At 44.9% G+C, this 27,408-nt stretch overlaps 1 protein-coding gene across 2 annotated transcripts; it reads left to right on the forward strand.

Annotated features, from left to right (window-relative positions):
* On the forward strand, positions 1 to 27,000 carry LOC147430003 (U-box domain-containing protein 13-like). Of its 2 annotated transcripts, XM_086496201.1 has the most exons (7): positions 1 to 86; positions 343 to 405; positions 522 to 927; positions 24,846 to 24,962; positions 25,075 to 25,500; positions 25,584 to 25,745; positions 25,839 to 27,000. In XM_086496201.1, the coding sequence occupies exons 1-7, from the start codon at positions 16 to 18 to the stop codon at positions 26,718 to 26,720; spliced, it is 2,127 nt and encodes a 708-aa protein (XP_086352327.1). In that variant the 5' UTR covers positions 1 to 15; the 3' UTR covers positions 26,721 to 27,000. The 2 variants fall into 2 exon arrangements, with proteins under 2 accessions (XP_086352327.1, XP_086352326.1); XM_086496200.1 differs by having other exon boundaries at positions 85 to 405.
* Positions 27,001 to 27,408: the final 408 nt, after the last annotated feature.

The following is a 27,408-nucleotide window of genomic DNA, read 5'->3' on the forward strand; positions in this document are numbered from 1 at the left end:
GTTAATGGCTCGATTATGGGCTGGCCGTGGAGGTTGAACCCTTCAACCTTGAAACGAGCAGTTTCCGTTGACCGGATGGTTTCGGGGTAAGCAGGGAAAAGCACGTTCGAAGTAGCGGGCGGGTCAGGCTGGCAGGCCGCCTTCCTTTTGACTTCCTCGTTCGCATAGCTTGCAGGCTCACCTTCTCCTCTTTGTCTCCTCCATCGGCCCCTCAGGCCTTCTTTTAGGGTTTGCCTCTGTCAGACGCCCACTATTGTCCGATCGCTTGACTAGTGTGTCTGTCTGTCTATAGGCGCGCGCCGCACTCCCATTTGTGCTTGGATTTTTCTCGATTTTAGTTAGGTTGCCCTTCCGCCTTAGCATTTCCGGCCATTACAGTCTCGCCTCAACTCCTTATCCCCAGTCGTAAGGATTCCGACTTCGTCTGTTTTTGGGCTTGCAAATCTCTGATTGTGGGTATCTACTATCGAATTGAAACCTTGATTTAGCCATACTCATCGGCGCTTACAAATTTAATGCAGAATGATTCCTGTCTGTCCTATGGATCCTTCCGAGCAGGTGATGAAGCAAGTAGATCTTTTCCCCAGCAGCGATCTTCCTCATCCTCCGAGTGGGGCTTTGCGGGCTGATTTTGTAGATAGCTCCGATGCAGTGGACGCCTCCCTCGAGCCACCTGGCCTTATTACACAACTTACCAATCTTGTCAGTGAAATCTCTAATTTGGGAGAATACAGGAGAATTTTTAGAACAGAATGCTCCAACCTCACCAGGAGAGTAAAGCTTTTGGCTCCCTTGTTTGAGGAGGTCAAGGAAGTCAAAGGTGGGATCCCTGATCAGGCTATCATACGATTCAAACATATTGAGGGGGCTTTACACGAAGCGCGAGAACTGCTCAAATCTTGTTATTCTGACAGCAAAATCTATCTGGTATGTTTTTCTATTTATAAGAAAATTGTCTCAAATTGATTCAATGCCCTAGTGCACAGCTTTTGCTCGCACCTATTCAGACCAAACACAGAACCAAGGTGCATGCGTACAAGCTTGGATGCGTGCACACACACATACAGAATGAAAATTACCATGCCTAAGGCCTCAATGTGGTGTACTTCTTTGCTCACTCTTGGCACTGATTTCTTAATTATGGATGCTCTAGTATTTAGTTAACATTGTGGATGATGGAGCTGAATGGGTTTATAATTACATCTGAATTTGTATAGTTTACTGGATTCATCCAGAAGTGTCTGGGGATACTTGTTTCTCTACAATTGTCCACTTGCATTATTTTGACCTGAGGGTTGGGTAGTGTCAAAGTGAATCTTTGCTACTAGCTGTAGCATTTTGTAATGTGGTGCTGCTTCGAGTGTGATAAGTAGAGGTCGTCTTTGAGCTCTCAGGCCAAGTGATTTTGGTACGTTGAAACCATATTCAAGCGACAGGGATTGAATGCCTAAGCTTTGGAACAGAAATTAATATTTCACAATGTTCATGGCAGTTTTTGACGGTTTGCATTTTTGCAGCCGAAAGGATCTTTGGTATTGCTTCTCTTTATGAGTTTTTGTACTCTTTGTGAGTTACTCAACGAATGTCAGGAAATTTTTCATATTTTCTATCATCAACCTTCACCAAGGCCTTGTGTTAAGGTTCAACCTTAGTAATTTTGCGATCTTTTCTTTATTCACATGAGTGTCTTGCTCTTATTTCTCTTTCAGTTGTTTTAAATGTTTTTGCCTTTGGAGTGTGTTTGAATATCTTCTTGCCATATATTGTGCATGGAGTCGAGACATGTTGTCTTCTTGTATTAGAGAGGATTCTCATAGCCTGAAAGCTGGATATTACATGTTACATGGGAGTCGAGACACCCATTTTTTTGGGCTTCCCATTTCAAATGGTTCCCCTCCCACTGTCCTAGTACCCACCATGGATCAGACCCATTCTCCTTGGTTTGAAGCCCACTTATGGAAACAAGGTTCCCCTGTAAGCCTTGTTCTCGATGCCTATTACTTTGAGATATTATCGTATAATAGAAGTTTGTTGCCATTAGCCTCATTTGGGAAAGGCAAGGGTCAAAGGAGAATTGATGTCAAAGTGGCGACTGAAAAGAAGAATTTACATAGCATTATGCTGATTTGCACTTGAAGATGTCAAAGTGGCGGGCAAAAAGGTGAATCAGATGATGAAAGGGAAATGGTGATGACAGTGCACTTTGGATGTGGATAGCCATCAGGCCTACGATGTCTTGCTGAAGATCTTACTCCGAGCAGCACTAAACTACCGTGTGCTGATGAACTGCTAGGGATGCTCAGGGGCATTTCTGGCGAGGAAAAGGCCTGTAGAGGCTAGCGCTGGTAGCCAGTAGCAAAAACGCAAGCAAGGCTGATGAGATCTTGCAAAAACGCAGGTGGAGGGGGGTCCTCTGCGATGAAAACGCAGCTGTCCGATTGCGTGCGTGGTCATTTGCAAAACGCTGGCAGATTTGCATAAAAACGTTGATGCTGGTTCTTCTTGGGAGGAGTACCTTGATGCGGAGATGCGCCTTGGACATGAAGAGCCTGAAGCTGCTGATACCATGTGATGCTTGAGCTCTGATACCATGTGAGAGTGCGCGTGCGCGGAAGCGCGAGAGGGGAGAGAGAGAGACAGTAGACCACAAAACGCTGGTGTAGGGAAAAGGGGGCGATCAGCCCCCCATGACAACCAGAGCAAGAGACCCTTAGTACAATTAGTATGTGATGGAAGTGGGTACCCCCCTGCCCTTTAAATGTGTGGCCAAGGGGAGGTAGGGCAAGGCCTGATAAAAATCCCCACGACCCAACAAAAAAATGATGTATGGAAATATATGAGGGCGCCCGGACAAAGGTGGACGGCTGGCCCCAAACTCGGGCGGTCGGCCAGGTACAACCTAGACTATGGGTGGCCAGCCTGCATACTAGCCGTCCAAGTATGCCCTAGACCTGTGAAGCAGCAGAGCGGTGTAAATCTAACAGGATGTTGACATCAGCGATGATGGAGACAATCCTCTAGAAGCTTCTAGTACAAGCTTGTAGATAGGATCTTCCTTCTAGAATCTTTTAGACTTTTTTGGGAGCTTGATTTCTTGGCAAATTGCTTTTCCATCTTGGGTCAAGGTGATGGTTCTGTTTCGGATGTGAATGGTAGCATCGCTTTGATATTCCCAAATAGCATTGCAGTGCCCCAACTTCATAATGTGAAAGTCGGCCTTGCCATGGGATCCCTGAATGGTGATAGAAAGGGCATCAATAAGCAGGATGTTATTGGTATTCCCTATTGTCAACTCTATTACAGGCTTGGACACCCCAAGCGAGAAATCAATAGCAACACACGAACAAAAACTACAAAATTACTGAACTTAAATAGAGAGAGAGAAGGAGAGTCGACACGGCACGGCAGAGTTTCGAGCCAAGACGCACTAGCCTTGTCACAGAGTGATGACGTGGCCCAATTGGAAGGGAATGACTGACTTTTGAATTGATTGATTCACAAATTGCTGACGTGTCAAGCCACTAAAGAATGGATCCAACTTGCTGATCTCGGCTGAGGGGCCTAAACCCTAAGAAGCAGCAACAAAAGAAGCATAAGCAACAAAAGATGGTTTACCAACTTATGAAGTCTGGCCGAGTGGCCTATTTTTTTTAAAAAAGAAGTGTTCCCTCCAACTTTCAATGTTTTGTTTCGAGCCGTTGTTTTTCTCAGAGGCAGTGACATACAGTGGTGGATGTAGCTACCAAGCCGCACACTCCAAGGAATTGGCAAGCTTTCAAGAAATTTTTTGCCCGAAGTTACATGCCTTCATGTATCTTCTTTCGGAGTGCAACTTTTGGCAGAGTGGGGTATCCTAAAATGCTTGCCACGGAAACCCTAACAGATTACAACTTGAAATTTCTCGACATCTCTCAGTAGGTGTCTCTTCTCGAGGTGATAACCTTGGAGGTCCGATGTGATTGCTATGTCTTGAGACTACCATCGCCGCCATAGGAACAGTCTGTCCAAGAGCTGATAGACCATGTTGAGGTTGGCTACGACCTTGTGGAAGGAACCTAACCTTAATTTTTGGTACAGGTTTTAGGATGGAAAGTCAATCGACTTTTCGAGCTCCACCGATGTCGAGATTGCTTTTTAAGTTTGAATCTGTTTGAGAAATTGCTTGAAATGGATGGGATCTATAATAGGGAAAATAGGTCTGTGCGTTGTAAAAATACTCCTGATGGGTTTTGATGGAAATCTGATGATCATGCTGTGTGCAACCAGAGGATATGCATCTACTCTAAGTGTCTGGACATGTACGGACTGCAAACAGACTCTAAAAAGTGCCATAACACTTCGTAAGCTAGGCTAGCTGAACTGAACTGAATCCATGTCATGAAGTAGCTTGTCCACGTACACATAGGGTTAGATGTGCACGTGACATCCCCTCCTTTTTAAAGTGAGGTACTAGTACCAAATTGTATGGTGTCGAGGGAGATCGCCAACAGCGTCTGGAAGAATCTTGGGAAGGACTCTTTGTCGGCCCACTCAGATGCATGGGGCGTGCGATACTTGAACTTCATAAAGGTCTGTAGCGATTGCTGCTTTGGCCACGTCGAAAGCGACACAGTCATCTGTGGCTCCTTCAATGCTTCAACTTCGTCTATAGTCATGCGTCTATCTTCTTCAAGAATCTCCGAGGAGGAAAATTCCTGAAACCACTTCCAACACAAAAACATGAACATACCCATTCCATGTAAAGTGACTGGAAAAATTATAGTCTGCTTTAAAGACTGCATACAATGTAGATGAACCAAGAGACGGAGTGCCAAACTGTTTATCAAACACCCGCAAACAATGGATTCGAAACTTGTCTTTCTGATCTAAATCAATCAACTGTGGCAAATCACAATGGAAATGCTGATGCTTGATGCTCAATTCTTCTTGTGCTCTTTCACCAAGGAAGAGACATGGAATGTGAATTCCTTGGGTGTTGCGTGACACATCCAACCTTATGTGTCCATGGACAAGCTACAACACGATAAGGGTTTAGTCAGTCCAGTCAGTCTAGATTTAGAAGTGTTCTTGCACTTTTGTGAGCCTGTTCGCAGACCGTGTATGTCCAGTCACTTAGTATAGATGCATATCCTCTGGTTGCACACAACATGATCATAAGCATTCCCATCAGAATCCTTCAGGGGAATTTTTCTGTGCATTTAGCCTATAGTTGGAAAGTAGGTAGGGCAAATTGAGTAAGTGCAAACCTAGACTAGCACTAATTGGGAGAAGAGGCAGCAGGAGCACCATCGCTCAACAAGCAACTTCTCAGCAGAACCCCTAGCCCTAGCTTTTTTGCTCCACAGCAACCACCTAGCGTTTTTGGACCTGATCAGCCAGCGTTTTTACTTTTGCAGATCCCTGGCGATAGAAGACTCAACAAGAGACCTAGCGTTTTGTAGTTGCAGGCCATCCGGCGACAGCAAAGCCATTTTCAGCCCTAGCGTTTTTGATTTGCAGATCAGTCCCAGCGTTTTGCAGATTTACCGCGACGGATCATCAAGAACCACCAGCGTTTTCAGTTTTCAGCCCTGAGACACCGCACACCAATTCCCGAACCTCGTAGATCTCACCTTCCCGCAGCAGTTCCTCGTTGCACGGTCAGATCCCGCGCAATTTACAGTTTCAGCCCGGAAAACGCAGATTTCTGGATCTGCGTTTCAGCGCGTCGTCGTCGCATCGTCGCCATCGACATCGTCACCGACACAGAGTCATAATTCAGCAGGTAGAAAATTTGCAGATTTCAGCCCTTAGCGTTCTCAGATTTCAGCCTGTCTCGTCGTTGTCCTCATCGTCGTCGACATCGTCGGCAAGTCCAAGCATTGTAGAGATTTGTGCAATCATAAGTAGACTGCCCTCGCCATGGAGAGTGGGGCCTTCAGAGGAGGGTTTTACAACGTCTCTTGTGTCGTATTCTCTTCTCTCTCTATCTCTCAGTTTCATACACTTTCACGCACAGTGTCCATTTACTTTGTTTGTGATCATAGCACTCTCTCATTAAGAACGGAAGGATCTCCCTTCCATAAGAACAAAAAGGAACCTTGAGCAGAGTTCGGAGCACTCATCTTGAGCAAAGTTCAAACATTCATTCCGCTGCACCTTACATTGGGTGCAAACTTTTCATCTTTCCATGAGCAATCTGCATACATCCGTGCTCATTCATGAGTGAATCGTGTTCATCGTGCAATATGGCATGCCTATGAAAAGGGATCACAGAAAGACGGTGAGTAAAATATAGGAAACCATCACGAATGAAGCACCGAACAATGCGTGCTGACTAATCATGCGCACACATAATACTTCCTGTAGAGGTTCTTGGAACCTCGACTCGAGAGCCAAGATCGGTTCTTCGTGATCTATCGAATCTGCAATGAGGTTAGCTTCACTAGACAAAGTATCAACTAAACCATCATCCTTGTGAACAATCACATCTTTATTGTGCAAATCATCATCATTGTGAATAATCACATCTTGATCATGCAAATCATCATGCTTATCATTATCAAGCAAATCATAAGTGTCGTGCTTTGGAGAAGACAAGACTGAAAGAATCTCCTTCTCCCGAGTCTCTTTAAGCTGCGCCTGCACATTAGAAAAGAGTCCGAACAACTCTTGTATGTGTTGGGCTCTCTGCACTTCATACTATAACCGTCTTTCTTCGCACTTGGGATCGAATTCGGCTATTCTTTCTTTGTGTTCACGATTCAATTCGGCCATTCTTTCGTCGACCGCCAAGCGCGCTTGCTCACGCTCACGCTCAAAGTCGACCTTTCTTTCTGCTTTTCTTGCTTCGCGTTCTAACTTGCTGTCCATCATCATCTTGTCGAAAGCCTCCATAGGAGTTAGTGCAATCCTTGGCATAGATGGGGAAGGGGGAGAGTCAGAAAAACCTCCAGGTGGGGAAAACTCTTCCTGCCACTCCCATACTCACCACCTCCATGCGAAGTATCCAGTCCGTTTCGGGTGATGACCATCGACTAAAGTCTTGGGTTCTGAAGTTCACGAGGAACTAGGGTTCTTGTGGTTCTTTGGTTCTTGAGGGTCTTGAGTCTTGAGGGTCTTGAGGTTCTTCTTTAGTTTGCAATTTGTGTTAGAGAAGGATCTTCTCTTACCCAAGCTCTTCTCTTTCCTTGGCGGCCTTGCGCTCACACCAAGGTTGCTTTTTCCCACCTCGCGTCGATTGACCGGCCGCTAAGTACACGGTCCGCTCTCAATGAGTGAAAAGAGAAACAAGGGGAGGCTGGACAAGCCCTTCTTTCTTGGGTTTCTTGTCACTCGTCAAAAACACGATTAGGAATCGACACACCCAAGTGGACTTGGGTTACGTGCGACCGCAACAAGCAAAAAAAATTCTTGTGGTTCTTTCCTTGAGTGATAAAGATCACTACCAAAGCTTTGATACCAATGTAAGGTGTAGCGGATGTGAATGTTAAACTTTGCTCAAGATGAGTGCTCCGAATCGGCGAATTGTGCTGAAGGTTCCTTTTACTTACGGAAGGGAGAGCCTTCTGTTCCTTTAGTGAGAGAGTGCAATGAACTCAAACAAAGTGGTGGACACTGTGAATGAAGGTGCCGAGACAGAGATAGAGAGAGAAGAATACGACACTAGAATGTTGTCAAACCCTCCTCCGAAGGCCCCACTCTGTATGGCGAGAGTTGTCTACTATTGATTGCACAAATCTCTACAATGCTATGGACTTGCCGACGATGCCGACGACGATGAGGACGACGACGAGACGGGCTGAAAACTGAAAACGGTATGGGCTGAAATCTGCAAATCTTGTATCTGCTGAATTCTGACTCTTATGTCGGTGACGACGGCGATGATGACGATGCGACGACGACGTGCTGAAAACGCAGATGCTGAAATCTGCGTTTTCCGGGCTGAATCTGCAAACCTTGGCTGATCTAACTGTGCGGCAAGGATCTGCTGCGGGAAGGTGGGATCTGCGAGGTTTGGGACTTCTACTGCAGAGTTTGACTGCTGAAAACTGAAAACGCAGATGCTAATCTCGGTTCTATCGCCGAGGAACTGCGAAACGCTGGTCTACTGTGCTGTTCCAAAAGCGCTACTGAATTGGGGTCTTGCTGCAAAAACACTAGGCTTCTGCTGATTCAGCTAACGCTAGGGCTGATCAGTGTTCTACTGTCGCCAGGCTGCTGCAAATGCAAAATGCTGGCTGATCTTGATGAAAAACGCTAGTCTTGCTGTTGGTTGAAAACGTTGAGTTTACCGCCAGGGAAGGTCTTCTGGAGAGTCTCTTCTGCCAGAAAGTGCTAGTGCTAGGTTTTCTTGTATACATGCTTAGGCAATTTTCCCTACTGAGTTTTCAACAAAAGTCACTTAAAAATAATAAGTGAAATTGGCTAAAATAGGGAAAATAGGTCTAAATGCTCCTGATGGGTTCTGATATGGAAATCTGATGATCATGTTGTGTGCAACCAGAGGATATGTATCTACTCTAAGTGTCTGGGCATGAACGGTTTGCGAACAGATTCACAAAAGTGCCAGAACACTTCCTAAGCTAGGCTAACTGAACTGAACTGAACCCAACCCATGTCATGAAGTAGCTTGGCCACGTACACATAGGGTTAGATGTGCACGTGACAAGAACCCAAGGGGGCTCCCTCTGCAGAGCATCTGGACGCAGAGTCTGAGAGAGAGAGCACCCGCGGGAGTTGTACTTTTCTTGAAGATTAATATAGAAAAGAAATAGGGACGCCATGGATTCAAGCAAAGGACAGTCGACTTCCTCTGCATCCGGAGATGCGGGAAGAGATCATGAAGAAGATTCATGCGAGTACGGTCTGCCTCGGTCTACTCGGGCAGAGCTTGAAGAGATGGAACATCGGAAATTGGTCGATGATGCGACAAAGTTGATGATAAATTTGGCGAAGGATCCGAAATTTACAAATTTTTTGACCCAGACATCCTTCGACGAGGTGCACTCAAAGTGGTGGCAAACCACGGAGCCACCCCTCAAACTGGCGCTCAAACAACCTCCTACTCCGAGGATGTTTACAGAGCAAGAATTGGAAGAGGTGGTTGATACACAGATTAACCAGCTTTTTGACGCGCAGAACAAAAGCAAAAAGCACGACAAAAAGCAGAAGAAAGGAATCGTCAATCTACTTTTGCCTCGGCAAGAAAGCAGAAGAAGCGTGTGTGATTTGAAGGAGTACCCAGTTCTTCTTCTTCTTCTTCTTCTGACAATTCTTCTAGCTCTTCCGACTCGAGCGAAGAAGACAGAAAAGGGAAAAAGCGAAGCAAAAAGCAACACTTCGGAAAGGGCAAGAAAAAGGCAAAGAAGTCTAAATCTTGCCCAGTTTCGGACAGTCCTACAGAGGACTCGTCTTCGGATAGTTTGGACTTCGACGACATCAGATTTTATGCAAGGAGGAAGAATTTTTATAAAGCCAACCAATATGACTTTTTGGAAGATAAAAGCAAGAAAGTCCGAGAGTTTAAAGAAGGTGGACAGTCAATTAAATTTGACACGTTTTCTGGATTTTGAGATGCTTCGAAGGCTTTGGCCTTTATATAGCAGTTTGACATAGCGCAGAGTCTGGAGTACCGGCTTGTACTGTGTTGATGCAATATAAAGAAATACCGAAAGGGGCCAAGGTTTGGGGCCAATACTCTCTGGGGTGGAATTCCGCCACTCCGTGTCACGTGTCGTCTCTCTCTCTCTCTCTCTCTCTCTCTCTCTCTCTCTCAGTTCTGTTTTTATTGAAGTGCTAAAAGTGTGTTCAGTCTGTTCTTTTCTATTGGCACGTGGTGCCCGTCTTCTGACAGTCCACTCTTCTAATGAACAAGAAAGCGCCACTTAAATGGCTGAAATTTAAAATGCTTTTTATTTCTTCATGGCTGACTTCGGAGTACGAGCGCGACATACGAACTGCTTGGAACCATCTTCGAATGACCAAGAAAGTTACATTGGACGCATATTGCGAGAGATTCTGGAGCTCTTTTCTACCAGCTTCTTCATTTAAGAAGATCTCGTTTAAAGAACAGATTGAGCGGTTTACCTTGGGACTTCCTACAGAGATCCGAGATCACTGCTTAGAACAAAAGTCAGATTCTAATCAAGAACTGATAAGTCATGCGAAACGGGGTTTTGCCATTCATTTAGGCAATTTGACTTACCCCACATATGAGATCATGACGCAGAGAACCGAACAGACTTCTAACAATGAAAGTAGAAATAAGAAGAGTAACCCAGAAAGAAAGAAAATGATGCACGACCCCAGCTCACTCTTTGAGAGAGGGTTAGCTATATCAAGGGGAAGTGCTTTGGATGCGGGGAAACTTGGCACATCTCTGCGAAGTGCCCTAAAAAGGCACCGAATGAACAGGATGAAGAAAAGTCAAAGAGTTCGAAAGCAGCTGAGGAACGTGGTAGAAAAGGCAAATGAAAGCATCACTGGTACCGCATTGCGTGGGGCCCGAACCAAATCCGATGAATGAAAGTACAAACTTTGCTGCTTTTAGGGCAAAGTGAAAGATTCGGAAGCCCTCATTTTCTTTGATGAAAGAGCCAAGACAAACTTCTTTTCACTTGAATTGGCGGCTCGACTTGGTACTACGCCCGACAGAGGCCGAGGCCACAGGCAGAGGTAGTTCTAGCGGCACCCAGACAGGATGTTGCCATTGCACCGATCATTGGCAAACTTCGTTTGCAATGTCAGGGTGTTTAAGACACGAGGGCTTCTACGTAATTCCCTTGCGAGGTTGTGACGTCCTGCTCGAAATCCCTTGGTACCACAAGAACAACGCCGTGGTTGACTATCGAGTCGAGAAAGCGACTTTGACAAATGAAGGGTGATGAGCGCGAAGCGGTGTGTGCAAGTGATAGAGCATGCGAGGAAGTGCAGGGTGTGTGTAGAGAGAGGTGGCGATAGCCTGCAGGAGAGAGGGCGTTAGCAGAACGAAGAGGGAGAGAGAGAGCGCTACTCGTTGCCTGGGGGAATAAGTAAGTGAGTTAAAAAACTCACATTCCCTTTATTAATATGTATAGGACCAATTTAAAGTTAGTGGCCAAGTTCAATGTGAACTTTTGGCCAAAGGTTAGTAACCTTTAAAATATACATTAAAGGGGGCCATTTGGGCCTTTAACCCAACAACCTCCCACTTAAAGGCATAAATGGCGCCTTTAAGCTAGTGACTCCCACCATCTCTATGCATAGATGATGTTGTGCTTTGGATAAGCACTTAGTGAGAGCATCAGCTGGATTTTGTGATGCATGGACCTTAACCAATGTAATAAGGCCGTCGTCAAGCACTTCTCGTATGAAGTGATACCGCACATCAATATGCTTTGTGCGTGCATGAAACATGACATTCTTTTCCAGGCATATGGCACTTTGGCTATCACAACCAAGCATAGGTTCCTTGGCAAGCAAACCAAACTCACTGCATAGGCGTGCTAACCAAATAGCTTATTTAGAAGCCTCAGTGGCTGAAATATATTCAGCCTCTGTCGTAGACAATGCAACAATCTTTTGTAATCTAGAACACCATGAAACAGCACCTCCCGCAAGAGTAAACACATAGCCACTTGTGGATTTCCGTGTATCCACATCACCAGCCATGTCGTAGTCACAAAATCCCTTCAACTCCATTGGTCCTTTACCATAGCAGAGGCATTTGTTTTTTGTCCCTTTCAAGTACCTCATAATGGACTTCACTGCATCCCAATGCAACCTGCCTGGATTAGCCATAAACCGGCTCACAACTCCCACTGCATGGGCTATGTCAGGCCTAGTAGCAACCATAGCATACATAAGTGAACCACAAGCTGAAGCGTGAGGCACACTTTGCATGTCATTGGCTTCTTCCTTTGACTTGGGACAATCATCCTTGGAGATTTTGACATTTGGCTGTAATGGTACACCAAAAGGCTTTGCTTCAGCCATGGTAAATCTGACCAGCACCTTTTCAATGTACTTTTCTTGCGACAAATACAATAGGTGCTTGTCTCTTTGCCGTGTAACACGCACTCCAAGTATTTGTTCAGCTGCCCCAAGGTCTTTCATTGAAAATGCAGATTTCAGCTGCCCTTTAATAGCATCAACAATGCTTCTTTTCTTTGCAGCTATCAACATATCATCTACATAGAACACAAGAATGATAGGGCTGCCATCCTCATCACGTTTCGTATACAAACAATGGTATGCATGGCTTCTTTTGTAACCATGTTTAAGCATGAAGCGATCAAACTTCTTGTACCACTGTCTACATGATTGTTTCAGCCCATACAAGCTTCTATTGAGCATACATACCAAATGTTCCTTGCCAGGAATAACAAAACCCTCGGGTTGCTTCATGTAAAGCTCTTCTTCCACATCACCATGCAAGAAAGCGGTATGTACATTCATTTGGTCCATTTCCAAATCAAGAGCAGCCACTATGGAAAACAATACACGCAAAGTGGTCATCTTCACAACAGGAGAGAACACTTCCTGAAAGTCTATGCCCTTAGTTTGAACATATCCCTTTGCAACTAGCCTTGCCTTATACTTGGGTTTTGCATCAACTGTCTTGATTTTACACACCCATTTGTTAGGAATAGCCTTCCTTCCTTTGGGCAATTCCACCAAATCCCAAGTATGATTAGCATGCAAAGCTTTAATCTCTTCCTGCATAGCAAGCTCTCACTTGTCGTTGTGCTCACATGTCTTTGCCTCTTTATACGTAAGAGGCCCTCCCTCATCTGTCAGCATAATGTAATGCAAAGAAGGATCATATCTGCTCACAGGTCGTCTTTGACGAGTAGACCGCCTCACCCAATGATCCACATTATCCGGCAATGGGTTTACATCAGGTGGCATGATAAAATCATCAACAATGGGTTGTTGTACATCAATTTCAGCACCATTTTCAGCCATATGTGGTGCATCCTGAGGGTGAAAATTAGGCCTAACAGGCGGTTGGTCATGCTGAAATTTGACCCTTTTATGGTCATGCTTTGAGGCACAATTGTTTTGAAGCAGCCTTGCCTCATTGAAAACATCTCGGCTGCGTACTACCCTTTTGAGCTGAGGTAACCAAATCCTGTAACCTATTTCGCCTTCTTCACCATATCCCATGAAAAGGCCTTTAATGGACTTGGTATCTAGTTTACTCCTCAACTCAGGTCTAACATGCACAAAAGCCTCGCAACCAAAAATGCGTAGGTGATCATATGAAGCAGGCTTGCCAGACCAAACCTCTTCAGGGATGTCACCTTTCAAAGACATGTGAGGGGATCGATTGCATATATGCACTGCAGTTTTCAAAGCTTCTCCCAAAAATCCATGAGAGGGATTAGCTGTGGATAGCATGCATCTCACCCTCTCACAAAGTGTCCTATTGAATCTTTCAACCACACCATTAGAAGAGGGACTGTATGGCACAGTAAGCTCCCTCTTAATGCCCAAATTTTCACAAAACTTGTTAAATTCAGCACTGGTGAACTCCCCCCCATTGTCCGTACGCAAGCATTTTAGCTTTCTACCTGTTTGGGTGGTCACAAATGCATGAAATTTCTTAAACGCAGCAAAGGCTTCATCCTTAGACTTAAGCAAATAAACCCAAATTTTCCTAGAATGATCATCAACAAAGGAGACAAAATAGCATGCACCTCCCATAGACTTAGTAGCATAGTAACAGGGAATGGCCGTTTTTTGGTCTCCGTTCCCCGTTCCCATTTCAAGTTCCCGTTCCGAATCCCCGTTCCGTGTTTCAAACATGAGTACCCGTAACATGGAATGGCATTTTGTTCCGCGTTCTCGTTCCGTTTTCCCGTTCCTGGTAACTATGCTTAGTAGGCATACTACATACATCAGAATGTACAAGATCAAGCACATAAGATTTGTGCCTTTAGCATCAAGCTTGTTCAAAGTACAAAGTTTAGAAAGGCCCTTTTGGCTCATATGGGCAAGCCTCTTGTGCCACAACTCCATGTGAGAGTTAATTTCAGCCAATGCAATAAACTTGCCCAACACGGCCTTTCCATGCATGTAGTAAAGTGTCCCTTTCTTTGTGCCCTTTACAATCAGCCTTGAGCCTTTAGTCATTTTCCATGATCCTCTCTCAAACAAGATGCTGTAACCATGCATATCCATTTGACCAACAGAAAGCAGACTCTTCTTGATTCTCGGCACATATCTAACATCATGCAAGACAAGCTCATTTGTGCCATCTATGGAGAGATGCACAGTGCCAATACCTTCAATGGAACATGCGTAATTGTTTCCAAGGTATACATGGCCACGCTTGCCCGCATCAAAAATAGAGAAACACTCCTTGATAGGAGTCACATGAAATGAAGCATCGGAATCAACAATCCAAGTCTGGGATAATGCATCATTGACAGTCAACAAAGCATCAATAAGATCACTCTTGGTGATTTGCATGTCCTGTGAATGAACATTAAGAGAGGCATCAATGTCATAAGCATCATGATCTGACAAAGTGGCACACAAGATGTCCTCTACATCTGACAGCTCCTCAATCACAACACTAGAAGCCACATTGGCCTTCTCTTTGTCCTTTGAGCTATCCTCTGCATCTGTCTTGACTTCCTTCTTCTCTTTCTTTTTGTCTCCGCCATTCTTTTTCCGCTCTAACTCGGCTTTGTAGTACCTGCAATCGGGTTTCTTGTGACCTTTCCTGCCACATTGATAGCAAGTCACATCACCCTTGCCTTTGCTGGCATTTCCCCTTTCCTTACTCTTACTCTTACTCCTTTGTGCATAGGCATTCTTCTTTTTTGTCCTGCCTCTAACCATGTTGGCAGAGCTGCCTCCCTCTCCACTTGCTTTCCTTCCGATTTCCTCATTGAAGATAGAACCCCTAACACTATCAAAGGTCAAATTGGGGTTATTGGACAATGAAACCGCCAATGTTTTTCATGACTCAGGTAAGGTCATAAGCAAGAAGATAGCTTTCAGCTTATCATCAAAATGGGGCAAGCCTGAATCCTGGAACTGTGACAGAGTACTTGCGAACAACGACAAGTGCTCTGCAGCGCTCTTGGACTCATCTAGTTGCATGCCAATAAGTTTTCGCATCAAATGCACTTGGTTGACAGGCGTTGTATTCTCATACATTCCCTTTAACTTCTCCCACACATCAAAAGCACTTGTGAGACCTTTCACATCAATGACTGTCTCATCGGTCATGGCCATTTTAATGTAACAGCCTTCTTGTTCAGGCTAACCCATGCTTCATCCGTCATATTCTGTGGCTTTACCTGTTCAAGTGTCCCTTCACAATCCTTAAGAAATAGGATTCCCTGGATCTTGTCTTTCCAAAGGTCGAAACCTGTTCCATCGAACCTCCTAATCTCGAAGAGATTCTTCACATCTGAAGAAGATGAGGCCATGGTTGCACGAATAAGAGAGCTAATAGGCTGAATTTTTGGGCAAAATGCACAAAAACCGGAGTATAGCCTCACAGAGGTGTGCACTACAGCTCCAAATGGTCACAGGAGCAATTTGGGGCAAAATAGGTCGCTTTAGGCACAAAAAACAATTTCTGAAATTTATGCGCAGGAAATTTCAGCGAGCGAATTTGTGCTCAAAAACAACAAATTTAGTTGTTTTTAGCCTCACAGAACATACATAACGCTAATGCACAGCCTTTAGAAGCATGTAAGAGCAAAAGCCCCAATTTGTAGCATCAAATTGCACGAAATTGAGCCACAAATGGTCATACATAGCCAAAATTTGTCACACGTGCATAGATTGCATGAATTTGCACTTTCCCCAATGTAGTCGCATCATAAAAACACTTGCAAAAACGTGTGTAAATCTGAAATTTGCTGAAAACACCTGTTTTGGGATCTGTTTTTCGGCAATTTCAGTGTTTTCGGGTAGCAGGGACTCAGCAGAGATGTTGCCACACCTTAATACATCATTTGCAAAACCTGTATTTTGCTGTCATAACTTGGAATTTGCTAATTTTGACCTAATTTCAACTTGTTTTAGGTCAATTTGACTTGCCGGGAGCTCTCTAGTGTCCAGGGACGAGTCCTTTGGCGATGAAATTGCAAAATCTCGCGTGAAAGTTCATTTGCAAAACTTGTATTTTGTTGTCATAACCTGTAATTTGCTAATTTTAACCTAATTTCAGCCTGTTTTAGGTCAATTTGACTTGTCGGGAGCTCTCTAGTGTCCGGGGACGAGTCCTTTGGCGATGAAATTGCAAAATCTCGCGTGAAAGTTGACCTCCTTGGCTGAAAATCAGCGTTTGCAGGTTTGGGAGCAAACTTTAATTGGGCTCTGATACTAGTTGATGAGCGCGAAGTGGTGTGTGCAAGTGATAAGAGCACGCGAGGAAGTGCAGGGTGTGTGCAGAGAGAGGTGGCGATAGCCTGCAGGAGAGAGGGCGCTAGCAGAACGAAGAGGGAGAGAGAGCGCTACTCGTTGGCGGGGGGAATAAGTAAGTGAGTTAAAAAACTCACATTCCCTTTATTAATATATATAGAACCAATTTAAAGTTGATGGCCAAGTTCAATGTGAACTTGGCCAAAGGTTAGTAACCTTTAAAATATACATTAAAGGGGGCCATTTGGGCCTTTAACCCAACAAAGGGCACATACATTATACTTGATGAAATTTAGTTTCTTTACTTTCTGGAAAGGATTGAATGATGATTGAAGGTCGAATATGTTTTGACCTTGAAAAAGAACGCCAAGATTTTCTCTACACTCATGCCGATTGCTTTTCAGAGGGCCTGCTAGGCGAGTTGCCGCTAGCTCGTCCTGAGGATCATACCATTGATCTGATACGTGGAAATACACCACCAAACCGGCCACCTTACTGTGTGAGCCGAGCCTAGAGATACACCTTTTTTGGGACACATTGTCTCAGCAGAAGCAGGAGTGCAGATGGACCCGGCCAAGATAGAGATTATCCGTGATTGGTCCGATTTGAAGAATGTCCATTAAGTTAGAAGCTTCTTGGGCTTTAGAAGCTTCTTGGGCTTTAGAAGCTTCTTGGGCTTCTGTTCTTCCAATCGGCGGTTCATCAGAAAGTTTGCAGAGGTTGCTTACCCCTTTGCATTTGTTGACATAGAAAGGAGTCCTTTTCTCGTGGGGACCCATAGAGGTGACTGCCTTTCAAAAATTGAAACAGAATTTGACTACAAGACCAGTTTTGACTTTGCCAGATTTGCAGAAGTCGTTTGAAGTATATTGTGATACTTGTGGTCGTAGTTTGGATGCGGTCTTAATGCAAGAAGGCCATGTCATTGCCTATGAGAGTCGATTGTTTTCAAGGCCGGAATTGACAATACAGATATGTGAGAAAGAGCTTTTGGCGGTTATCCATGCTCTTACTCAGTGGCGACATTACCACTCGGAGCCAATTTTACGGTTTTCACAGATGGTTGAAGTTAACACTACTTCTTGTCACAAAAGCAGCTATTGGAAAAGCAGATGCGGTGGGCAAACATCTTGTCACAGTTTTACTTCCGGATTGTCCATGTGCAGGGACATAAGAAATTGGTGGCAGATACTTTGTCTTGGAAGCCGTTGGTTCTGGCTATTTCTGCGATACATTATAGCAACTTCGAGGGTATGGTCGGTCAGTACGCCACAGATACAGATTTTGCAGATGTATTCAATTGAATACAGAATGGGGAGGTAGTAGCGGACTATTCCATTAGGGATGGCTACTTGATGAAGAAAACGATGTTGTGCGTTACACGGCCATCGAGGGAAAAGGTTCTAACTGAATGCCACTGTCCACCTTCTACGGGTCAGCGCGGCATAACTACCACCTTGAAAGGTGTGGAGAGATACTCCTTTTGGTCGAGACTCAAGAAGGGCGTGGACGATTCTTGTACGCAGTTGCTTCGTTTCTGGCAAGTGTTGACAGGCATAAAGCAAAGGGATTGTTACAGCCTTTACCCATACCCACCCGCCCTTGGAAAAGTATTGCAATGGATTTTCCCGAGAACATAGCATGTTCACGATTCTTTATTGCCCAGATCTTCAGATTACATGGCATGCCTGAGACAATTGTCTCCGACAGACACCCTAAGTTCACGAGTTCTTTTGGAAGGCTATGTGGGAGAACATTCGCACACAGTTGCAGTTCTCGTCATCGTTCCACCCGCAGATTGACGGGCAATCAAAGATTGCTAATTCAGTAGTACTAGATTTGTTGAAGTCTTCGTCTTTGGATCTGATGTCACAAGACGGGCACCACGTGTCAATAGAAAAGAACAGACTGAACAGTCTTTTAGCACTTCAATAACAACTGAGTTGAAAGAGAGAGACGACACGCAACACGGAGTGGCAGAATTCCACCCCGGAGAGTATTGGCCCCAAACCTTGGCGTCCCTTTCGGTATTTCTTATATTGCCTCAACACAGAACAAGCCGGTACTCCAGACTCTGCACCTTCTCCAAGAAGCATGCCAGAGAATGAGCCCTAACCTCATATTTAAAGGCTCTTGGCCTGAAAAGCAGTTACAGTGAAAAGCCTTCAAAACTCAAAAGCTTTTGATCCAAAAGCAATGCCAAAGAGTTGCTAGTGTAAATCACGGAAATCCGTACAGTCCTGCCACGTCAGCACTGTCAGTGTAAGAAGCGAAAATCCGTATAGTTCTGCTTATCGGCACTGCCAACGTGAAAAGCGGAAATCTGTACAGTTCTGCCACGTCAGCAGTCAGCGGAATTTTCGAAAATCTGTTGCTGCTTCTTCTATTGCTTCTACTTCTTCTAGGGTTTAGGCCCCTCGGCCGGTCGCTCCGTTCTTCAGTACATCGACACGTCAGCAGTTTGTGACATCTCCCCTTCTTGAAAGAGAGTAATCGTCCGCGATTACAACATATCTGCAAAACAACTTAAGTTAGCTCAAAAAATTTCCAAGGTCATTCCGAGGGACAATCAGTTTGCTCTTTTTGTTAAGGAGTTAGCTTCTCCTTTCGGCTCTTTTGATCAGTTTGCGAGGGACATTCCGAGGGACAATCAGTTTGCTCTTTTTGTTAAGGAGTTAGCTTCTCCTCTTGGCTCTTTTGATCAAGGAGTTGGCTTCTCCTTTCGTCCAGATCGGAACTCTTGACTCCCGGCCCTGACTTAGATGGTTATGCGGGAGGAGTAATAAGAAGTGTGAGCAATGGTTACTCTCAGCACCCCAAACGACGCAGGTTGCGGTCTGGGGGACGTTTGGTTGTAAAAGGCCTCTATATCTCCCGGCCCGGGCCTTTTTAGGTTATGCGGGAGGAGTCATGAGGGAGTCGTCGAATATCTCCCGGCCTGGACCTTGTTAGGTTATGCGGGAGGAGTGTTCATCGACAGCTTTATTTTTCTATCTCTTGTAACATGCATATGTAAGCATTTGTGTTGCATTGTGATGTGCCAACCACTGAATATTCCTAATTAGATGAGATTGCCTGGGTATGTAATTTTGGTGCATCAAGACACCTGTGGAAGATCAGTATGGTCTGGGTGTGATGGCTAATTTTACTACGCCGGAATATCAAGAGTTCCGATCTGGACGAAAGGAGAAGCTAACTCCTCGATGAAAAGAGCCGAAATGAGAAGCTAACTCCTTAACAAAAAAAGCAAACTGATTGTCCCTCGGAATGACCCTCGGAAATTTTTGAGCTAACTTGAGTTGTTTTGTAGATATGCTGTAATCGCGGACGATTACTCTCTTTCAAGAAGGGGAGATGTCACAAGTTGCTGACGTGTCAAAGCCCCGAAGAAGGGGGCCAACTTGCAAATGTCGGCTGAGGGGCCTAAACCCTAAGAAGAACAAGTAACAGAAGAAGTCCTCCCAACTTATGGGGACCCCGTTCGATGGGGCCCCAGGTGACTTAAAGGATTAAAATAAAGCAAGACCAACACACGGGAAAAAAACTGATGACGTGGTAGATTTTCGAAAATTGCGCTGGCATGATGATGTGGCAGGTTGTACGGATTTCCGCGCTTTGCGCTGACTGATGACGTGGCAGTTGTACAGATTTCCGTAAATTACGCTGGCAACTATTTGGCTTTGCTTTTGGACCAGAAGCTTTTGAGTTTGAAAGCTTTTTATTGTAAACTACTTTTGGGGCCTAGTGCCTTTAAATATGAGGTTAGGGCTCATTCTATGGCATGCTTCCTGGCGAAGGTTCAGAGTCTCGAGTACCGGCTTGTACTATGTTTTTGCAATATAAAGAAATATTGAAAGGGGCGCCAAGGTTTGGGGCCAATACTCTCCGGGGTGGAATTCCACCACTCCGTGTCGCGTGTCGTCTCTCTCTCTCTCTCAGTTCAGTTGTTATTGAAATGTTAAAGGTATGTTCAGTCTGTTCTTTTCTATTGGCACGTGGTGCCGGTTTTGTGACAGAGTTTATTTTTGATCTTCCCAAGACTCAAAGTGGGCAGGATGACATTTGGACAGTCACCGACAGATTCAATAAACAAGCCCACTTCATTCCAACAAAAGAAGACAGTTAAGCCTGATCATTTGGCGAAACTGCTTCTCTCAAAGATTTTCCGATTACATGGCTTGCCTGTGTCCATTGTTTTGGATGGAGATCCCCGGTTTACTAGTTTGTTTTGGAGGGCAATCAGGGAGAACATTGGCACACGATTGCAGTTCTCGTCCTCGTTCCACCCCCAGACAGATTGGCAATTTGAGATAGCCAATTCAGTGGTTTTGGATTTGTTGAAGTCTTATATTTCGGACCAGAAGACTCAAATGGGATTAGTATTTGCCCTTGGTGGAGGTTGCCTACAACAACACAATTTATTCTTTGACGGGGAAGGCACCATTTGAGGTAATTGACAATGACTAAGAAAGATACATTGGATGACTACTGCCAAAGGTTTTGGGATACTTATTTACCAGAGAGACCAGATTGAGCGGTTTTGCTGTGGTTTGCCAAAAGAGATTTGAGACTATTGTCTGGACCCGAAGTTTGACTCCATTCAGAGACTTCTGGGACATGCTAAGCAACGATTTGGAATGCATGCTGGCTCATTGACTTATCTTATGGACAGGATAGTATCCACCTCAATAGGGCAAGAGTCCGCCAGATCGAAGAGAATGAATTAGGGGAACCGGATGATAGCTTATCACAGGATTGTGGAAAAATCAGATGGTAGCACATCTGAAGGTCCGACGAAGGAAGGGAACCGGATGCTAATTCATCAAAGGATTCGGAGAAAGGGGATCAGATGATAGCGCATCTCAGGGTTCCAATGATTGAGACCGACGTGCCGATGGACAAGGAAAGCTAGCGAAGCTACCCACAGGTTCCAGGACACGGAAAGAAAGGAAAAAGGAATCAACTAGTAGTTCAAAGAATTCCACAGACCCAGGATAAGATTTTTGAAGTAGATCAGTATGATCTAGATCTAGATACTGCTTTTGCCAAGGTGCATGAGTCTCTTGAGAAGTCTCAAGCATGGCATAAGAAGGCAACCGACAAGAATCGATGCGACTTGCAGCTAAAGGAAGATGATTGGGTGCTCTTACGGTTTGAGACGACCCATGAAACCGGCCTGTTCAATCCAAAAAGGGCGGTAGACTTTACTTTAAACCTTGATTTAGCTTTCACCCATTATTAGTCGTCTATTTTACCTGTACTTTCAAGACACAACAAAGGGGAGAGGGATACAGGCTGCTAGATTGCACCTGTATGAGTAGACAGACACCAGATTGGCCCCTAACTTAGGCGCCCCTTTCGGTATTTCTTTATTGTTCAAAAGAGGGAATAAACGCTGTGGTTCCTACAAGCTGCCCCGCACAAACTCGGCTGAATTTCCACTGTTCCAGCCTGATTTCGGCAGCATAACTGTACTAGAACCCTTCACAGTCAGTATTCCCACGCATTGGCTGACTTTCCCGACGCCTACGGGCACTTTGCAAAACCTGGCGAGAATCTGCAGCACGCTGAATTCTCTGTTTTCAGCCCTGAAAATGCGCCAGATCACCTGTACAGCGGTCCCCTTGCGTCCCCGAACCTCCTGGGGGTATTAGGGTCCGTTTAGGGCCAAAACCCTAAACCTGCAAAAATACACAGCAGGCTGTAATTCACTGTTTCGGGCTCCGTTTCGCGTGCCGGTCGCATCCCTAGCAAGTCCTCGAGCTCCCGCACCTGTAGGGCTACTTGCCCTTTGAATCGGACGAGATTTCTGGCGTGAAACCTCTCCGAATTCACCTGTACCTGCGGGGGGATTAGCCGCTAGCTAATCCAGTACCTGTGCAAGAGGCTCTTGCCTCGGCAATCGCGCATGAACCCACACAACTGTACATTGGTCAAATGAAAAGCCCACTAGAGGGGCATAACATACTGCCAAAGGGGAGAGAGAGGGCAGTGCGTAGCGTGCAGGGCATCACTCCTGGCACCGCACTGTGCATAAGAGGGAAAGCAAGCACTCCATAGCTCTTAACCTGTGACAGAGACTTGCAAAATGAGCCTCCCAGCTATAAATCACGTTTTTGCCTTCTCTATAAGTAGTAAACTGGCCTCAGAGTGCCAAGTGTCACTCATTTGTGCATTTTCCCGCTTTAGACCCTCGGGTCTAAAAATATCTCACCTGCAGCCTCTGTTGACTTGGCCACAGAGTAACAAAATGATCCCCATGTCAAACTGCACGTAATGACGCGAAGACATTTTCAGGTCCCAAAATAGCAGTTCCCTAAATTTTAGGAGATGCTGCCATTATATCTTTCTAGGTCATCCGACCCTCTTTGTACACTGCGGCCACATCCAGAACTGAAATGTAGCCTCTGTAGCAAAGGATTCCACTTTGGCTAGTCAATGACCCCACTTGGCTAACCATAGTCCTTGTCCAACCTTAGTGCTCTCTTGCCCTCAGGCCTGGACTCCCTCTGGACAGTTCCACACTAGCTATGCAATGCAGGGCAGTTAGATTTCCCGAGGGGTGTTTCCAAAAAGTGAAAGTAAATAGATAATAAGAAAGAAATCAACAAAAAGGATAGATAGTAGTCACACGCTGGTGACAGACGACACGTCTAAGGAAATGAAAGGGAAAGGAGCGACTTTTTCCAAAACTAAGAATGCGAGACTATGGTCCTTTCCAGATTCAAGAGAAGATAAATGATGTATCCCTCAGATTTGGAACTTTATCTTGAGGCTTCGATCTAGCTTCGACTATTCCGAGAGATCTCGTGGATCAGTAGGGTTGAATCTGGTGCAGACGGGACTGCACAAGAGGGGAGTCACTCCGCTCCTTTGTCACAAGTTACCCAGATGGAATAAAGTCACTGATTTCCCTTTGAATTTCAAGGATACTGATGGGGTGACAGTATTCTGCTGGATGACTTTATGAAAGAAGTACTTCGATATGAGAGTTCTCAAAGTGATTCTGATTTATGTGTGCTCTTACATGTGATTGTGTTTGAGTGCAGGTTTGAGAGACTAAATGATTGCAGTTTTTCGGTTTTGAGATTCTATGGACATGATAGCAATAAGAATTAGTCGATCCGACATCAGTGGGATTTGGTGTGGATCTAGATGCGATTGCTAAACACATTTCCGAGAGATCATAGTCCGAGATCTCGATGGACTTTATGTGATTTGGTTTGTATGTGATGTGGATGTTCAGTGACTATCATCTTTGTGCAAGTGTTGGATTTGTGTCGTCTAGTGCGTTGGTACTTAGAGTCAGTGTCTACTAAACTGGTATTTGGCTTGTGTTTGATTTTGAAGGCGTAATCAAGGACGATTGCAACTCTTTCAAGAGGGAGGCATGTCACAAAATGATGACATGGCATGTCCGTCCTAGCAACTGACAAAAAATTAAAGAATAAGTTGTTTCCAACTTATAGGGTACCGTTTGATGGGGCCCTAGGGGACAGAAGACTCATTAAAAGAGAACTAGCGCAAAGATGTTGATGTGGCAGACTGTCCGTACAATCCCGCAAATCGTGCTGACTGCCGACGTGGCACTTGTACAGATTTCCGCGATCTGCGCTGCCAACTTTTGGCGCTAGATTTTGGGTCCAAGATGCTTTTGAAATGATTGCTTTCGGGGCTTTGCTTTTGGGGCATCCCTTGTAAGAATAAAAGAGCCCTTGGGGCCTCACTCTGCAAAGCATTTGGACGCAGAGTCTGAGAGCAGAGGTCCCTCAGGAGTTGTACTTGGCAATGATTAATGATAAAGAAATACCGAAAGGGGCGCTAGACTTTGGGGCCAATACCTCTGGGCACAGAACTACGCCGGGCCGTGTCGACTCTCTCTCTCTCTCTCTCTCTCTCTCTCTCTCTCTCTTTATTAAGGTTTAGTGATTTTGAAGTTTCTGTTTGCGTGTTGCTATTGATTTCTCACTTGGAGTGTCCAATCCTGTTACAAAACTACTCTAAAGTGCTTGGACATGCACGTTCTGCATACATGCTCACAAGGGTGCCAAAATGCTACCTAGGCTGTCCTAAACCCTAGAAGGATGAGTTAGCTTGTCCACATGCACGTGACATTTGAGTAGTGAAAGGGTGGTATCCCCCCCCCCCCCCAAGCTGCCCTGAAGTCTCTCAAACTGGCCCAAGTGTATGGATCAGCTCCAACCAAATGTCACGAGCAGTCTCTGCCAGTGGGACAGGACGAGCCTTGAAGATGCGAAAGCAGCGGGCCTCTTTCTTTTGTTTCGACTTTAGTCTTTTCATAATAATACCATCATATTCATGTGTACGGGTTTGTTTATAGCTGCAAGTTTCCTTGTGCAGGGGCTCAATAAACAAGGGTACAAATTGAATGGCATGCACTAGTTTAACTTGACATTACTCAATGTATAAGTATCTTTGATAGAGTAATGCAGACTATGCCTTTTGAAGGAGTTTTGTATCTTTTGCTGTGTAAGGTTTTGGAGAGCGAAGCTGTTTTAAAACAATTTGCAGCTGTGACGTCAGCTCTAGAACAGGCCCTTGACGACTTGCCCTATGATTCTCTTGAGATTTCTGATGAAGTTCGTGAGCAGGTATGCGTCATGCAGGAGTGGTTTATGAGCAAGAGCTCAATGGGGCAAATGACACCCTTAAGTACCTTGTAGTTTACTTTGTTTTGTTCATGCGGTCTCTGTTGGTCTCCAGGTGGAGCTTGTGCATACCCAGCTGAAAAGAGCTAAGGGGCGAGCAGATGCACAGGATGTTGAGCTGTACAATGATGTGGCTGTTCTGTCTCAAGAGAGTGATAAGGCTGTTACGACTGCTGCACTGGAACGGCTAGCAGAGAAACTTCATTTGAAGACTTTATCAGATATAAAGCAAGAGGAAAGGGCTCTGAACCGTGCTTTATCTGCCAATGGAGGAGCCCAAAGCGAGAGACTGACAGAAATGACGTCTTTATTGGATTATTTTAAGAAATTATCTATTAATGATAACGGCTTGTTGGATGTACTTGACAATGAGAAAAGCATGCAATCTGAAAAGCTCGGATCTCCCATCATTCCAGATGATTTTCGATGTCCCATCTCTTTGGAACTTATGAAAGACCCGGTTATTGTGGCAACTGGTCAGGTAAGTTTGGTCCTCTTGTAATTGTGTTCTCACTAAGATTTATCTTTGATGACTTACCATGTTTTTTTTGTGACATTCTGAAGACGTATGAAAGATCTTGCATTCAGAAATGGCTAGATGCTGGGAACAGAACCTGCCCAAAGACGCAACAAGTTCTTGCTCACTTGATTTTGACACCAAACTACGTTCTTAAAAGCTTGATTGCTCAATGGTGTGAAATACATGGAGTAGAGTTGCCAAAAAAGGTTGAGCCTGTTGTTGCTATCTGTACATTTACTTGCGTGCATTTGTGTTGGACTTGGGCAGGAAAATTAAGGAATTTTTCAATATTGTAACAGATCCCTTCAGGTGAGCGCCAGACTATTGATGTCCTACTTCAGAAGTTGTCTCTTGGCCAACCAGACGTGCAGAGAGCTGCAGCAGGAGAAATACGTATGCTTGCAAAAAGAAATGCAGAAAACCGAGTTTGCATTGCAGAGGCAGGGGCCATCCCTCTTCTTGTGAAACTACTTTCATCTGCAGATCCGCGCACCCAAGAACATGCAGTTACAGCACTTCTGAATCTTTCAATACATGATGGTAACAAGGGGATGATTGTCAGCAGTGGAGCTATTGATCCTATTGTGGAGGTTTTGAAAAATGGAAGTATGGAAGCAAGAGAAAATGCTGCCGCGACTCTGTTCAGTCTCTCCGTTGTGGATGACAATAAGATAACCATAGGTGCTTCTGGGGCCATACCTGCATTGGTCAGTTTACTCCGTGATGGTACGTTGAGAGGAAAAAAAGATGCTGCCACTGCATTGTTCAATCTTTCTATCTTCCAGGGAAACAAAGCCAAAGCGGTGAGAGCCCTTGTAGTGCCCCCGCTGATGCAGCTCCTAAAGGACCCGTCCTCTGATATGGTTGATGAAGCTCTGGCAATTCTTGCAATATTGGCGACTCATCATGAAGGCAGAGCTGCTATTAGTCAGGCTTCTGCCACCCCAGTGTTGGTGGAACTTATCAAAACAGGATCACCCCGAAACAAGGAGAACGCTGCCGCAGTTCTTTTAGCTCTTTGCTTGAATGACGTGGTACAAACAGCATTGGTTGGACAGCTGGGAGCTCATGGACCTTTGATTGAGCTTGCAAAGAATGGAACAGGGAGAGGGCGGCGCAAAGCTTCCTCGCTTTTAGATCATATGAACAGACATGAGAAGGCTGCTCCTGACTTGGTTTAGATCAGATGTCTGGTGTGCATGGAGTGGTCTAGTTGTGATGAGCTTTCAAGTAGCATGTATTTTAAGGAAGATTGTGGAAGTGATGCCTTGGCTGATTGTTACTAGTGGGACTGATAATTGCTCTGTCAGCGTGTCTTTGAATCACTCAGAAGAGGGTCTCTGTCTATGAGTGTTCTTAGGAAGTAAATATTTATTCATGTATAAATGTGCTGGACATCTTCACTTGCTAATGCAATCTGAAGATCTGTATTACCTGAAAGATGAGTTTTTAGCTTGCCGACATTTGTTGTATTTGATATTATTTATAGACAAGATATGCATGCGCTTGTGCATGCATTTGTGGAAGGAAGAGAGAGAGAAACAAATCAATGTACATGTGTGGTGTATACTCTTGTCATTTCAAAGAAAAGTAAAGGCTGAACTGAAAATAGAAAGGCTGTAGCCAACTGATAAGCTGATGCTAGGACTCAAATCTGCATGGGGGGGGTGGTCATACGGTTGGCGATTATATGGTTGGATAGAGCATGGAGCCTGATGTGTTAATATAAGCATTGGGTATGCAAGCATGAGAAGCAATCTAGCCAGCTCCATCGTGTACTATACTGGGGATGGAGTATGGTGTATATCAAAGAGGGAGTTGTCACCAGCTCCTTCAAGAATTCAATACGAGCTGGCCAGGTGATCTGCA

This window comes from Adiantum capillus-veneris, chromosome 22 (genome assembly GCF_014529385.1).
Source record: "Adiantum capillus-veneris isolate H3 chromosome 22, ASM1452938v2, whole genome shotgun sequence".
Classification (NCBI taxonomy): Eukaryota; Viridiplantae; Streptophyta; class Polypodiopsida; order Polypodiales; family Pteridaceae; genus Adiantum; species Adiantum capillus-veneris.